The sequence below is a fragment of the Alexandromys fortis genome, unplaced genomic scaffold (assembly GCF_014885135.2).
Source record: "Alexandromys fortis isolate MF-2015 unplaced genomic scaffold, M_Fortis_MF-2015_v1.1 scaffold_263, whole genome shotgun sequence".
Taxonomy (NCBI): domain Eukaryota; kingdom Metazoa; phylum Chordata; class Mammalia; order Rodentia; family Cricetidae; genus Alexandromys; species Alexandromys fortis.
Window position 1 is genome coordinate 894,646 of NW_026068165.1, and position 15,382 is coordinate 910,027.

Sequence of the window (15,382 nt, forward strand, 5' to 3'; positions counted from 1 at the left end):
ATAGAGTGTGGTTCCGGGTCTGGTGGCTAGAGCGCCACTGCTTCCGCAGGAAGCGGAAAAACCGTAGGGTGGGCGGCTCTTTGTCGAAGCAAGAGGACCGGCAGGCGGCAGCAGCAACTACGGCGGCGGCGGCAGGTGAGGGAGGCGGGAGACTTAGGTGGAGGCCGCGCCCGGAGGGGAGGAGTCGGGGCCGGCCCAGCGGCCGGGCTCTGCCGGGCCACACGAGCCCCCCTCCCCCCGAACCGAGCTGGCTCGTCCCGGCTACCCAGAGCAGAACCCCTTTTCTGACTGACCCCGCTTCCCGAGCAAACGCCAGCTCCGTGACGTCACAGCCCTGCCCATCCCCTCAGCCTGATGTCACCCCCTCCCCGCTCACTGTGCGCTTCCTCAGTGTCCTAGTCACCTGGTCCACGCTGTGTGCTGGCGCCACTTGACGGGGCCTGCCGAGCCCGAAGACTTCCCGGGAACTCTAGGGTGCTGGGACCGTTTTAATCACCGCCCCCGAGGCTAGTCTCGCCTTCCCACTCCTGTCAGTTGTTGCCCTTGTCCAGCCTTCAGGTTCGGCGCCCCGAACTCCAACCCTAGACCGGACTCTGACCCCATTTCCTTCTCATCGTGAGGTAAAGCTCCTTCATCCTTCACCGAGAACTGTTTTTTTTTTTTTTTTTTTTTTTTTTCAGCCGAGCCTCCCAGACTATTGGTAGGCTCTAACCTTTATCCTTTTTCCCTTCGGAGGTGACGTTCAGTTTGAACTTGTAAGAGAATCCTGAAAAGCCGCAAAGCTCTTAACGTTTTGTCAAAATTCATTCCAGTTTATAAAAACCACCCCATAGCCCTTCACGCTTTTCCCCTCGTCCACTCAAATCTATCTCTCTCTCTCTCTCTCTTTTTTTTTTTTTTTTTGCTTTTGTTTTTGTTTATTTTCTTGTTTAGAACCCAGCAGTGATGTGGGAGTGGAGACTCGCAGGAGCCCCGGACTTCACCTGAGCTACCTCAGGTATTGATTCTGGGATAATTGGGCGAGGAAAAGTATCGTCCTTTTCTGTTATCTGCTTCTGGTGCGACCTGAAAAGCAGGTCAGGCTTTGAGGACGTTTATTCCTCACCTGGTCGTTTAGGGTTTGTCTCTCTTTAGAACTTCTTTGTTTTCTTCTGGGGTCACTCTCTTCTTGGGTATCTCTGGCCTCTGGTCTGGTTAGTCATTTTAAGGAAATCTGAAGGCTGTGTGAATGGGGAAATTGAGAAACGTATCCTTATGCTCAACGCAAAAATGTATGGGCTCCTATTTGGTCAGCAGGGGGAGCCTGAATACTGCTTAGGAAACCTTTAGGAGATCAGACACGTGGTTGCAGGGACTCCAGTCTTCTGGGGGGGATAGAGAGAAGGGGGGCTAGAATTAGGGCAGTGGACTGACATTCCAGAGCTCTCCTGGGAAACAGGAGACTTAAAAAGCTTTTATAGAGTCTATAAATAAAGAGGATTTTTATGGGGTAGGGAGTGCTGTGGTTTGATAGTGGGATCTTTTCATGGAGGCGGGGTGGAGAATGGGGAAAGGTCACCATTCCTATGAAATTAACCCCTTCCCACCTTGACCGTGCTCCAGTTTTGTCCTGGGGTCCTCGAGGTAGAGATCTGAACTGAGATCTTCTTTCCCTGAAGTGGAGGGGTCTGTGTGTGTGAGCAGGCTGGACATTAACAAGCTTCAAGGACTGCCCTCCAGCCGGTGACACCAGTCACCTGAAGGGTCACCCCAGATGTCTAAAACACATAGAGACATCAGCTGATGTCTCATGGAAGAGGGGATCAGGGATGTGTTGTCACTGGCGCCCCTTCACCCACAAATTCTTAAAGCGAAATAGCCCGTCTTAGAGCGCTGTCTCCAGCCTGTGTGTTCACACACCAACACCTGTTTTCATTTCTCTCCCACAGTAAGAAGGGAAGGTAAAATACAACACTAGTCTCTCCCTGCCCCCTTCTTGGCTCAGCATCATTTGTAAGAGTGGTTTCACTCAGCTCTCTTCCCTCCTCCGTTAGCCAGGCAAGTGTGAATCACTCCAACCAAGACCAGGTGCACAGGGGCCTGGGCGGGGCTTCTGGCAAGGCAGCCTGGCCAGCTAGAGTTCTCCCTTAGTCTCCTCTGCAGAGCCACTGCCCCAGAGGACTGCCCACGGTAGAGTCAGGGAGAGTGGCAGCTCGTTGGAGGGCCCCTGTTTGACACGGTTCTCTTTCTTAACAGTCCCCAAGAGTGGCAAGAAAAGGAAGAAAACCCTGAGTTGGGGGGGACCAGGATGCCTGACCGGGACAACTATGCCAACGGCACTGGGAACAGCGGTGGAGTCCCTGGAGGTGGTGGCAATGAGGAGGCCAGCGGGGCAGGGACAGGCAGTGGGGGGGCCACCTCAGATGCTATCTGTAGAGACTTCCTGAGGAATGTGTGCAAGCGGGGCAAGCGCTGTCGGTACCGCCACCCAGACATGAGCGAGGTGTCCAACTTGGGGGTGAGCAAGAATGAATTTATTTTCTGCCATGACTTTCAAAACAAGGAGTGCAGCCGCCCAAACTGCCGCTTCATCCACGGCTCCAAGGAGGATGAGGACGGCTACAAGAAGACAGGAGAGCTACCTCCTCGGCTGAGGCAGAAAGTGGCGGCTGGGCTGGGTCTCTCCCCTGCTGACCTGCCCAATGGGAAGGAGGAGGTCCCTATCTGCCGTGACTTCCTTAAAGGTGACTGTCAGAGAGGCACCAAGTGCAAGTTCCGTCACCTGCAAAGGGATTTTGAATTTGATGCTCGAGGTGGAGGGGGTACTGGAGGTGGAGGCTCAACAGGCTCCCTTCCCTCGGGACGACGCCATGATCTCTATGATATCTACGACCTTCCTGAAAGGGGCTTTGAGGACCATGAGCCAGGCCCTAAGCGCCGGAGAGGTGGATGCTGCCCTCCTGATGGCCCCCATTTTGAGTCCTATGAGTATAATTTGGCTCCGTCCCGTGGAGTAGAATGCAGACTGCTAGAGGAGGAGAATGCCATGCTCAGGAAACGAGTGGAGGAGCTGAAGAAACAGGTCAGCAACCTGCTGGCCACCAATGAGGTACTTCTGGAACAAAATGCCCAGTTCCGAAATCAGGCCAAGGTCATGACCCTGAGCTCTACTGCACCGGCTACTGAGCAGACCCTGGCCCCCACTGTGGGCACCGTGGCCACTTTTAACCACGGCATCGCCCAGACCCACACTACGCTGAGCAGCCAGGCTCTGCAGCCTCGCCCTGTGTCCCAGCAAGAACTTGTGGCCCCTGCTGGAGCCCCAGCTGCTCCCCCAACTAATGCTGCACCTCCTGCTGCTCCACCACCCCCACCTCCACACTTGAACCCAGAGATCACGCCACTGTCAGCCGCTTTGGCTCAAACCATCGCCCAGGGGATGGCACCCCCGCCTGTTTCCATGGCCCCTGTAGCTGTGTCTGTGGCGCCTGTGGCTCCTGTGGCTGTGTCCATGGCACAGCCCTTGGCAGGAATCACCATGAGCCACACTACTACTCCGATGGTGACTTACCCCATTGCTTCCCAGAGCATGCGCATCACAGCCATGCCGCACTGACAGGACTAATGGACACTGCTCCCTGTCACAGTGTCTGGGGCTAGGGTCATGGCCCCTCCCCACTTGTCCAGCCCTTTTGTCTGCAGGGCACTCAACAACGAGGACCAGAGACCACAAGGGAAGCTCTGCAGGAGCAGCTCCTGAGGCAGGGCTGTGCTTGAGGGTCTCCTGTCCTGCAGGCCTCCTAGACAGAGGCTTGCATAGGAGGCGAGACTGAAGCCAGCAGAAAGAAGGGACTGAGGGACTGTGTTCACTCATAGGAAGTTGGAGATGTCCCTGGTCTTGTCCTCACTCGTGAACATCACAGGTTCCAGCACTGGTGTGGGAGAGGAAAATTCCCCCACTCAGAGGGAAAGCCAGGAAAGATCAGGAGAGTGAGTGTTCAGGAGAGAAGGCCTCACACAAGCCTTCAGATGATTCGGGGGCCCAGAAATGCTCCTGGGTCCCTGGGAAGGCTGGGACCATAATACTCCAACCCCAAGACTAGGGGAACATTTATTTACCAAGCTTGGCCTGGAAATCTGTAGGGCAGTGCCCACTACTTTCCAAAGAAATAAAAGAACATTATTTTTTAACAAAGAGAAAATTGCTTAGATGACTGTTGGGGAAGATGGGATCATAAAGTAGATTTAATGCCAAAACTAAGGTAAAGACCTGCCCTCCTGTGGCTTGTGTGAGTTGGGTGGATGCCAGAGACGAAGGCAGAGATGCGAGATGTCCAGATGGGACTTTGGTCTGGGAAGGCACTTTGTGGGATAAAAGAAATGGAGCCACCTAGTCTAGTTTAAAAATAGCCCCATCTGTTTCTAGTCTCTGTCTTCATGTGCTGTTCCCAGGTTGCCTTAGTAACCAGGGCTCTTAGGGTCATTTAGGGGGGCAGGTAATGAAGAGGGTGTATGTACTGAGAAATGGGGCTATGGGGTGTTATGTTGACAGATACTTCCCTTGTTCACACAGTGGGACAGGTGGTGTTGCCTCTCCAAGCTGTTGATGGCAGTTTGTGTCCTGCTCCAACACTTCATGGCCAGAGCTTTGGGCTTTTCAGGCTTCTGTCATGCTAGGAAAAGGCAGATGTGTATTTGCACACTTCTAATCCTAGCACTTGGGAGGAGGGGACCAGAGGATCCGGAGTTCAAGGTCAACCTGAGGCCTCATCTCAAAAAAATAATATAGGAGAAGGAGTTGATCCTTTCTTCTGTCTCTACACAAGAACAGAAGGATTTAAGCCACTCGAGAGTCATTAAGAAGCCGGGCGGTGGTGACTCACACTTTTAATCCCAGCACTTGGGAGGCAAAGGCAGGCGGGTTTCTGTGAGTTCGAGGCCAGCCTGGTCTACAAGAGCTAGTGCCAGGACAGGCTCCAAAGCCACAGAGAAACCCTGTCTCGGGGGTGAGGGAAAGACGAGAATCAACTCTTATAAATGGGCTCTGAGCTCCAAACAAGTACTATGGCCTGTACAGCCTGAACATTCTCTCACACTTTTTTTCTTTTAAAAAGATTTATTATGGCAGGGCGTTGGTGACCCAAGCCTTTAATCCTAGTACTCAGGAGGCAGAGGAAGGTGGATCTCTGTGAGTTCATGGCCAGTCTGGTCTACAGGCTCCAAAGCTACACAGAGAAACTGTCTCAAAAAAAAGATTTATTATGTATCCAGTGTTTTGCCTGCAGGCCAGAAGTACAGACAGTTGTGAGCTATCATGTCTTTGCTGGGAACTGAACTGGGGACCTCTGGAAGAGCAGCTGGTGCTCTTAAGCAGTGAGCATTAACTCTCGTCACCCCTTTTTCTTGAGACAGGGATTTTTTTTGTGTGTGTGGTTCTGGCTGTCCTGGGTCTCCCTCTGTAGACCAGGCTGGCCTTAAACTCAAAGATCCAACTGCCTCTGCCTCCTGAGTGCTAAGATTAAATAAAGGTGTGTAGGTGTGTGCCCATATCTGGCACATACGATCGATTTATTTATTTATTGTAGCTTTGGAGCCTGTCCTGGAACTTGCTCTGTAGATCAGGCTGGCCTCAAAATCACAGAGATCCACCTGCCTCTGCCTCCTAAGTGCTGGGATTAAAGGTGTATGCACCACCACTGCCCAGCATATATGCTATGCTGGACATTTTTTTTAAATGGGGAACTATTACTTAGAGATTTTAGAAACATCTTGTTAAACTTAAAATGTTTGTTTTTGACACACCTTTGGATTATTAAAAGAAATAACATGGATGGTTGGGAATGTGTTTACACATACCATTCGAATTCTCAAATCTTACCTTCACTTTCTTTATGCCAAATATCTAAGAAGCACTGACTTGGCAGATGTAGATACCAGATGTATGAATGTATTTCAGCTACAGGTTACCAGTAATAGACCTGTAGTTGGCCAGGCTGGGTCTAATGTTCATGCAGTGGAAGGGAACATGCACCATTGAGCATCGTAGGATGCCACAACATGAAGGTGATAGAATTAGATGGGGGTGGGGCATGGTGGCACAAACCTGCGGTCCCAGCTGTTGGAAGGAAGAGGCAGAAGGTGCTCTGACGGAGGACCTACCTTTGGTTCCCAGTACCCCCACTGGGCAGCTCTTACCCACCTGTAACCCCATCTCTCGGAGGTGTCTGACATCTGGACTCCGAAAGCACCTGCATTCCACACGCACACACCACACAGAGACACATGTCTGCACACACACCCGCATGCACACACTTAATTTTAAAAGGGGAGAAACCTGATTTGTGGATTTAAGGAAGTGAGTGTCCTTCTGGATTGGGGATTGTCAAAAAGGAGGCAGGAATCACCCTACAGTTGGGCATCTTCAAAGGGAGGGCAGGCTACAGGGTTAGAGCTGTGATGGCGGTGGAGCAGTGATCACAACTCAGGAGCAGATGTCTGTTTCTTTGTACCTTGTACACTGACCTTGTTTAGTGCTTAAAATTGTGGACTGGAGGCTGGGCGGTGGTGGCGCGAGCCTTTAATCCCAGCACTTGGGAGGCAGAGGCAGGCGGATCTCGGATCTCTGTGAGTTCAAAGCCAGCCTAGTCTACAAGAGCTAGGGCCAGGACAGTTGGGGCTGTTACACAGTGAAACCCTTATAATGGCCGAACACCAAAACTGTGAGCCCATCAGCTCAGCTCTGTCAGGCCAGACATCATGAGATAATATGTGTGGTGTGGGCATGCTTAAATTATGTAGATAGTATGTGTGTGTGTACACTTGCTCAACCATGTTCACATTCCCAGCTCCAGGACTCCCCTCCCTCTCCCCTGCCCCAAACTGGAGAGATGGCTCAGTGGTTCAGTGCATTGGCTACCCTTCAGGAGACCATGTTTGATTTCCAGCCCCCGCACGGCTGCTCACTGCAGTCTGAACCTACAGGTCCAGGGGTCCAACACCCTCTTCTGGCTTCTGTGGATTCTACAAACACCCATAAAGTAAATTATCAACAACAAAGCACTCCAGGTCAGCCTTGGCTACTTAGAAAGTTCACAATCAGTCAGGGCTACATGAGACCCTGCCTCATGAACACAAGAAACCACACTTTGTGAACTTTGGGAGGAGGTGAATAATCAATCCCCTCTTCACCTCAGGGTATCGACAACACACCCTAATAACCAGCCATTGGAAACCAGCCTGAGAAGCCAATGAGTTCATTAGGTTTTATTTATTTGGTTTTTGTGTAGCCCTGGTTGTCCTGGAACTAGCTCTGTAGTCCAGGATGGCTTCGAACTCACAGAGATCCGCCTGCCTCTGCCTCTCAAGTGCTGGAATTTAAGGCGTGCGCCACCACCGCCTGGATCATTAGGGTCACTTTAAGGGAGATGAGTGAAGTGATGCCCAACAGCGCTATCAAGTGTTTCCTCAACACGCATGATAATTCCACAGAGCCGCGTAAGTGGACTCTCCCACCCATGCTTAATGTACGCTAGCACCTCGTGAGCCCCTGTGACACGGGACAAGATTACTGGGGAAGGATGCCAAGGAGGGAGCGAATTGCTGGACTCTCACGAGGAGGGCTCTGATGACCCTCCACCATCTTTGGGGCAACCTCAGCTGGCCGAAGATCTTGCCGAGGGAGGGGTATTTGTAGGTTATCATAGCTGCTCTGATTAAGACAGAGAACGGAGAGTCGGACTAATACATGAGCCTCAGACCAAGAGGGCAAGAGGCAGAGACCCGAGTAGCCAAAATGACGGGTTATCTAGGGAAGGGCAGCCCGATCCTGAGCTGGAGAGTTTGGAGTAAGTGGCAGGATGTGCCAGCCAGGAGACTCTGTAACAGTTAGGGATTGAGGGAGGCTGGTGGCCTGAGTCCGCTTTGACAAGGTAATAGGCACCTCAGTTAGCCTTCTGTCCGGGGTTTGAGCCTAGCGAACAGTGCTTGCTGCTTTGTACAGGGGCCAGGCTACCACCATCTTCAAGAGTTCACCCGGCCTGCTCGCAAGAGCTCATCCTGCTGAATCTCTCTGAGGAGGATGCAGGAGGGTGATGGGAGCCAACCAACTGCTGCAATTCTGCCTTGGGGCGGGGGCGGGGCTGGAGGACATAGGTGGGAAAGGCTGAGGGAATGAGGTCTTCTCTATGCAGCCACGAGGAAGCCATTGTCCCTCCCAGGTGCAACTGTCCAGTGTGCTGCTTTAAGGTCACCTGTGCCCCCCCCCGCCCCTCCCTTCACGACTTCTCACTCGCTACCCCGTAAGTAAGCCTAACAACTCACTCAGCCCCGGGTGAACTGGTGCAATTGTGTCTTAGTCTTTGGAACTTTAGAATTGAGGGTAGGCATCGTGTATGTATGTCTACAGGGAAGGAATTTTCCAGACACTTGCCATAGTTGGCAGGATATAACAAAATCCAGGATGAGTTTGAGAAGAACATGGTTCTGATCCTGCTAGAAGAATGACTCGGACAGCTGAGGTGTTGTGGTCTGAAGTAGGTTGGTTATAGAGGGACATGGCGTCCCTAGAGGGCTTGTGGGGGTGGTGACAGAGGCATGGGTAGAATAGAGGATATTGACACACGTAACAGGTGGGGTTACCTGATCGTAGGGTGTCTGTGGGGGAATCCCTGGTGGCGTTCTTCTGTGTAGTCTCAAGTGACAAGAGCGTGAGGAGTGGGGTCCACCATGTGACAATGGAGATGCCCAGAGACAGGAACACTCCAGAGACCAGGGCAGTGGAAGTGCCTGCAGGGCTTGCTGAGATGCTACTAGGGATAGGAAGAAATAATCTCTGGGCCAGATGTGGCGACACACACATTTTTATTTTAATTAAATTTTTTAATTTTACATGCCATGGTTTCCCCTCCTCCCCTCTTCCCGTTCCCTCTCCCTCCTCCTTCCTGCCCCCCCCCCCAATCTACTCCTCAGAAAGTGACAGGCCTCCCATGGGAATCAACAAAGCATGGCTTATCAAGTTGAGGCAGAAACAAGCTCCTTCCCCTGAATCAAGACCGCATCAGGGCATCCCACCATAGGGAATAGATCCCAGAAAGCCAGCTCATGCACCAGAGACAGGTCGTGATCCCCCCTGCTAGGGGCTCCACAAACAAACTGAGCTACACAACTGTCACCCACATGCAGAGGGCCTAAGTTGGTCCCGTGTAGGCTCCCTATCTGTCGGTCCAGAGTCCATGAGCTCCCAGGAGTTCCGGTGAGCTGTCTCTGGGTTTCCCCATCATGATCTTGACCCCCCTTGCTCATATAATCCCTCTTCGCTCTCTTCAACTGGACTCCTGGAGCTCAGCCCAGTGCTTGACTAGTGACCAGGCTGGCCTTGAACTCACAGAGATCCTCCTGCCTCTGCCTCCTGAGTGCTGGGATTAAAGGTGCCCCCAACACACTTTTAATCCCAGTACTCAGGAGGTAGAGGCAGGTGGATCTCTGAGTTTGAAGCCTGGGCTACAGAGTGAACCCCTCATAACAACAACATGTGAACGCTGTTAAGTGAATCACACATGGGGAAGTAATTCTCAAAACATTCAAAAGCCAGGTGTTGCTGTGGAATTCTTGGGAGCTCTATGGGTTGTCTAAGGCCCAAGTGATACTCAGCAAGGTGGTTAAGAGAAGTCTACAACAACCAGGGCCTGCACATGCCGAAGGTGAGCGAGCTATGTAGTGAGGTGGAAATGGGTGCTCCTAGAAGCTAGAAGGTTGCTAGTCAGGAGTCCCAGTGCTAGGACTACACCATCTCCCTGGGAGCTGCTGACCACAGAGGTCCTAGAGGCCCCTGAAACATACATGCTACTAGCAGGTTCTCGGTTGCTATGGTAGCAGTATAATGTTGAACTCTTTGGACTCTTTTGGGGGGCCCACCACCCAGCTCCCAAATAAGTTACACAGAGGCTTATTCTTAGTTGTAAACGTCTAGCCTTAGCTTGGCTTATTTCTTGCCCACTTTTCTTAATTTATATTATCCCCTCTGCCTTTTGCCTCTTGGCTTTTCGTTTTTCTTATTTCCTTAAATCTTACTCTTGCTCTGTGGATTGCTAGGTTGCTGGCCCCAAACGTCCTCCTTCTTCTAGGGCTTTTTCCCTTCCAACCCCCTTCTCCTAGTCCTCTGCATAGTCTCTCTGCCTGCCAGACCCACCTAGCCTTTCTCCTGCCTCACTATTGCTCATTCAGAGCTTTATTAGGCCATCAGGTGTTCTCGACAGGCCAAGCATCACAGCGTCACAGAGTTAAACAAATGCAACATAAACGAAAGTATCACACCTTAATATTCCCAACAGACTGTAATGGTAACCTATTGCTGAAGATGTCACATGCTTCCGTCACAGGACTCGGAGAAATAAAGCTAGGGTTGGGCAGGAAGTATCCCCTTCCTGAGCTCCTGTAAGTTCCAGAGGGTGCTGCTAGGGATGCTGGGGAGGTTGGGGTCTAAATCCTACCCAGCTGCTTTGTGATGGATGTGAGCCCGCCTTCTGATGGGATGTAAGGCTATTTCACTGGGGGAGAGACGTGTCTGCTAGTGCAAACTTAAAAAACCTGTGAGCAGAGAAGCCCTAAGCTCCGGTGGAGAGCAGCCGCTGTCACCTGGTTAAAGGACGCCCTAGGTGAGGTGACTTCCCACACCTGTGCTTACAGTGGTCCATGTTCACTCGGATTGTCCTTCCTTTCTGTTTTCGTGCTTTTCCTCTCGGGTGTTTGTAGAAGACACACAGCCTTGAGACTTGCCGTCAGCCACCTCTGGAGACAGACAGGGCACGAGTACCTCACTGGAGTTAGAATGGTCAGCTTGTTGCCCCTGACTCCCAGGCTCAGGGATGCTTGCAGAAGAGACGTGGAAAGAATGTAAGAGCTGGAAGAAGGGGCAGAGGTTTTGTGAGAGACTAACTTCCAACCCCAACTGCCGTCTAGGAGTTCTCCTGGGCCTGCTCTCCTAGAAGGAGGAGGCAGGAGGGTCATGGGACCCTCGTCTGAGTATGCAGCCAACCCTGCCTACCAGCTCTATGGAGTTTTGCCCTAAATGACTTGGGTTCGTGGTTCTTGGGGGTGGGGCTGGAGGATATCAGTGGAAAGGCTGAGGGAATGAGGTCGTCTCTACATGGCCATGAGGAAGCCATCATCCCTCCTGGGGACAGACTGTCCAGTGTGCCGTCTAAGATCACCTGTGCTCCCGCTCATGACTTCTCACTCGCTGCTCTGTAAAGAAGCCTAATAACTCACTGGGTCGCCCCCCTCCCCCGGAACTTTGGTTGTCATTGAAACTTCAGAATGAGGGATGATATATTGTGCGTCTCTCTCAGAAGAGTTTTGGCAACACTGCTCTTACAGAGGACTTGAGTGTGGTTCCCAGGACCCAAATCACAGTTCACAACTGCCTGGCACGTGCGCATGACACACACACACACACACACACACACGCACATACACACCTGCACACACATGCACGCACAACACACCACACACACGCATGCACACACATGCATACATGCGCATATGCACACACATGAGATCTGTTTGTCTGCGTATATGCACATGCATGTGTGCTGATTCACGGGAATAGATTGGTGTTGCTAGGAGCAATTATGTCTCATGTCAACAGAACCCTAAGTTATTTAAATGCCATGTTCTACAAATCTGTGAAGTGGTTGAAGATTACCCATCTATGCAGAATACAATCTCTATATCTCTAAAGAACCTAATTAGTCTGACTATAAGGATAAGAAACATGATTGACTATTGACCTATAATACTTAATACCTGTATAACTTAAAGACTAAGACTTCATATCAGAAATATTAAATAATCTTTAAACAACTGTGCAGTAAATGAGGAAAATGACCTCAAAATGTAAACAATGTATAAATATCTTGATCAGAGGTAGAAATATATAATGTAATATGATAACTATATCCTAAAAATTGTATCAATATACAAAATGTCTTAAACAGAGGTAGGAACATGCATGCATGCAATCTGACAAAATAACTTTGCATAGGTGTACAAATATTGTAGATAGAAATAGCATATTCAATATAACAAATACAATTTGAACTGTGTCAATATATAAGAATCTATAACAATATACTATTACTCACTGTTATTTTATTAGTGTAAGTTCACACTAAACTACCTATTGTCTCATTCAATTTTCCCTCTTTTTAAAATTTTTTTTAATTTTTTTCTTTTTCTTTTTTTATTTATTTATTAAATATTTCTGTCTCTTCCCCACCTCCGCCTCCCCTTTCCCTCCCCCAATCAAGTCCCCCTCCCTCGTCAGCCCAAAGAGCAATCAGGGCTCTCCGTCCCGTGGGAAGTCCAAGGAAAACCCTCCTCCGTCCAGTTCTCGTAAGGTGAGCATCCAAACTGCCTAGGCTCCCACAAAGCCAATACATGCAATAGGATCAAAAACCCATTGCCATTGTTCTTGATGTCTCAGTAGTCCTCATTGTCCGCTATGTTCAGTGAGACCTGTTTTAACCCAGGCTTTTTCAGACCCAGGTCAGCTGGCCTTGGTGAGTTCCCGATAGAGCATCTCCATTGTCTCAGTGTGTGGGTGCACCCCTCGCGGTCCTGAGTTCCTTGCTCATGTTCGCTCTCCTTCTGCTCCTGATTTGGACCTTGAGATTTCAGTCCGGTGCTCCAATGTGGGTCTCTGTCTCTGTCTTCTTTCATCGCCTGATGAAGGTTAATATTCAGGAGGATGCCTATATGTTTTTCTTTGGGTTCTCCTTCTTATTTAGCTTCTCTAAGAACCCGAATTGTAGGCTCAATGTCCTTTATTTATGGCTAGAAACCAAATATGAGTGAGAACATCCCATGTTCCTCTTTTTGGGTCTGGCTTACCTCACTCAGGATAGTGTTTTCTATTTCCATCCATTTGCCTGCAAACTTCAAGAAGTCCTTGTTTTTTACTGCTGAGTAGTACTCTAATATGTATATATTCCATACTTTCTTCATCCATTCTTCAATTGAGGGGCATCTAGGTTGTTTCCAGGTTCTGGCTATTACAAACAATGCTGCTATGAACATAGTAGAGCATATATTTTTGTTGCATGATAAGGCCTCTCTTGGGTATATTCCCAAGAGTGGTATTGCTGGGTCCATGGGTAGGTTGATCCCAAATTTTCTGAGAAACCGCCACACTGCTTTCCAGAGTGGTTGTACAAGTTTGCATTCCCACCAGCAATGGATAAGTGTACCCCTTTCTCCACAACCTCTCCAGCATAGGCTATCATTGGTGTTTTTGATTTTAGCCATTCTGACAGGTGTAAGATGGTATCTTAAAGTTGTCTTGATTTGCATTTCCCTGATCGCTAAGGAAGTTGAGCATGACCTTAGGTGTCTTTTGGCCATTTGAACTTCTTCTGTTGAGAGATCTCTGTTCAGCTCAGTGCCCCATTTTATAATTGGGTTGATTAGCCTTTTACAGTCTAGTTTCTTAAGTTCTTTATATATTTTGGAGATCAGACCTTTGTCAGTTGCGGGGTTGGTGAAGATCTTCTCCCAGTCAGTGGGTTGCCTTTCTGTCTTAGCGACAGTGTCCTTTGCTTTACAGAAGCTTCTCAGTCTCATGAGGTCCCATTTATTCAATGAGGCCCTTACTGTCTGTGCTGCTGATGTTATACGTAGGAAGCGGTCTCCTGTGCCCACTTGTTGTAGTGTAGTTCCCACTTTCTCTCCTATCAGGTTCAGTGTGTTCAGACTGATATTGAGGTCTTTAATCCACTTGGACTTGAGTTTTGTGCATGGTGACAGACATGGATCTATTTTCATTCTTCTACAGATTGAAATCCAGTTTTGCCAGCACAATTTGTTGAAGATGCTCTCTTTTTTCCATTGTATAAAATTTTTTTTAGATTTATTTATTTATTATGTATACAATATTCCTTCCATGTATGCCAGCAGTCCAGAAGAGGGCACCAGATCTCATTATAGATGGCTGTGAGCCACCATGTGTGTGCTGGAAATTGAACTCAGGACGTCTGGAGGAGCAGTCAGTGCTCTTAACCTCTGAGCCATCTCTCCAGCCCTTCCCTCTTTTTTTTTTTTTTAAGGCGATCTCTGGGCCTACATAATTTCCATCCTAACCTTCAACCCTGTACAAATAATAATCAACCCCTAAATGGTGTCCTTAACCCTGAGGACAAACATTGTTGGGAGAGGGGACGTTGTCTTCTAGAATTGCTTCCAGCTGTCATGGGGCAATGTTCTTTCTATGGGATCCTAAAAAAGTAAAGTGATGGTTAAGTTTCAAGATTGCTGTCTTGAAAATGCTCTCTGAGTAGTCAGTAGGGTTTTTCTGAAGTTCTTATTTGGAGTTCTGGCCAGAATGTTGTAAGAAGGTGCACCGTTTCAGCAGCTGGTACCCCAAAACTGGTCTTATAGTAGGGCTATCAGCATCATGATGTCCTCTAAACCAGGTGGAGTCATTGTTGTGGGGCCCCATATTCTTCCTGAAAATTTCAAAGATTACTACAGGAAAATCAACTGTTCATTGTGGAAAATTTAAATGTTATTCATATAGACATATATTCAGTGTACGATATAGACAAAAATAGGCATGGAGAAAAGTAAAATTTTTCCTAAATTGAAACAAAAGAAAAAAAGAAAGAAAAGGAAACTGCATCTAGGGAGAGATGAGTCAGAGTTAAGAGCACTGGCTGCTCTTCCACAGGACCTGGGTTCAATTCCCAGTATCCATATCACTACTCACAACTTTCTGTAACTACAGTTCCAGGGGAATGACACTCTCTCCTGACCTCCTCAGGTACCAGGCACTCATGACATACATGCAGGCAAAGCGCGGGCATGCGCGCGCACACACACATATAAATTATAAAATTTGGCATAAATGGATATCACATGTAGAAAAATAAAAATAGATCCATATCTATCACCATGCACAAAACTCAAGTTCAAATGGATTAAAGACCTCAACATAAAGCCAGCCACACTGAACCTCATAGAAGAGAAAGTGGGAAGTACACTTGAACACATTGGCACAGGTGTATTAGGAACTACTTCCTAAATAGAACCCCAGCAGCACAGACATTGAGAGAAACAATTAGTAAATGGGACCTCCTGAAACTGAAAAGCTTCTGTAAAGCAAAGGACACGGTCAACAAGACAAAACGACAGCCTACAGAATGGGAAAAGATCTTCACTAACCCCACATCAGACAGAGGTCTGACCTCCAAAATATACAAAGAACTCAAGAAATTTGAACACTAAAAGGACACATAAAAAATGGAGTACAGACCTAAATGGAGAACTCTCAACAGAGGAATCTAAAATGGATGAAAGACACTTAAGGAAATGTTCAACATCCTTAGCCATCAGAGAAATGCAAATCAAAACA

At 48.8% G+C, this 15,382-nt stretch overlaps 1 protein-coding gene across 3 annotated transcripts; it reads left to right on the forward strand.

The window, feature by feature from the left end:
* Zc3h10 (zinc finger CCCH-type containing 10) lies at positions 1–4,183 on the forward strand. Of its 3 annotated transcripts, XM_050128167.1 has the most exons (4): positions 91–135; positions 392–620; positions 934–997; positions 2,236–4,183. In XM_050128167.1, exon 4 carries the CDS (start codon positions 2,288–2,290, stop codon positions 3,593–3,595), a length of 1,308 nt encoding a protein of 435 aa, XP_049984124.1. In that variant the 5' UTR covers positions 91–135; positions 392–620; positions 934–997; positions 2,236–2,287; the 3' UTR covers positions 3,596–4,183. The 3 variants fall into 3 exon arrangements, with proteins under 3 accessions (XP_049984125.1, XP_049984124.1, XP_049984126.1); XM_050128168.1 differs by lacking the exon at positions 392–620 and having other exon boundaries at positions 1–135; XM_050128169.1 differs by lacking the exon at positions 91–135 and having other exon boundaries at positions 142–620.
* Positions 4,184–15,382: the final 11,199 nt, after the last annotated feature.

What these genes read in the sequence shown, in the direction of transcription:
- Zc3h10 (XM_050128168.1), top strand. Translation starts at nt 2,288, where the DNA reads ATGCCTGACCGGGACAACTATGCCAACGGCACTGGGAACAGCGGTGGA.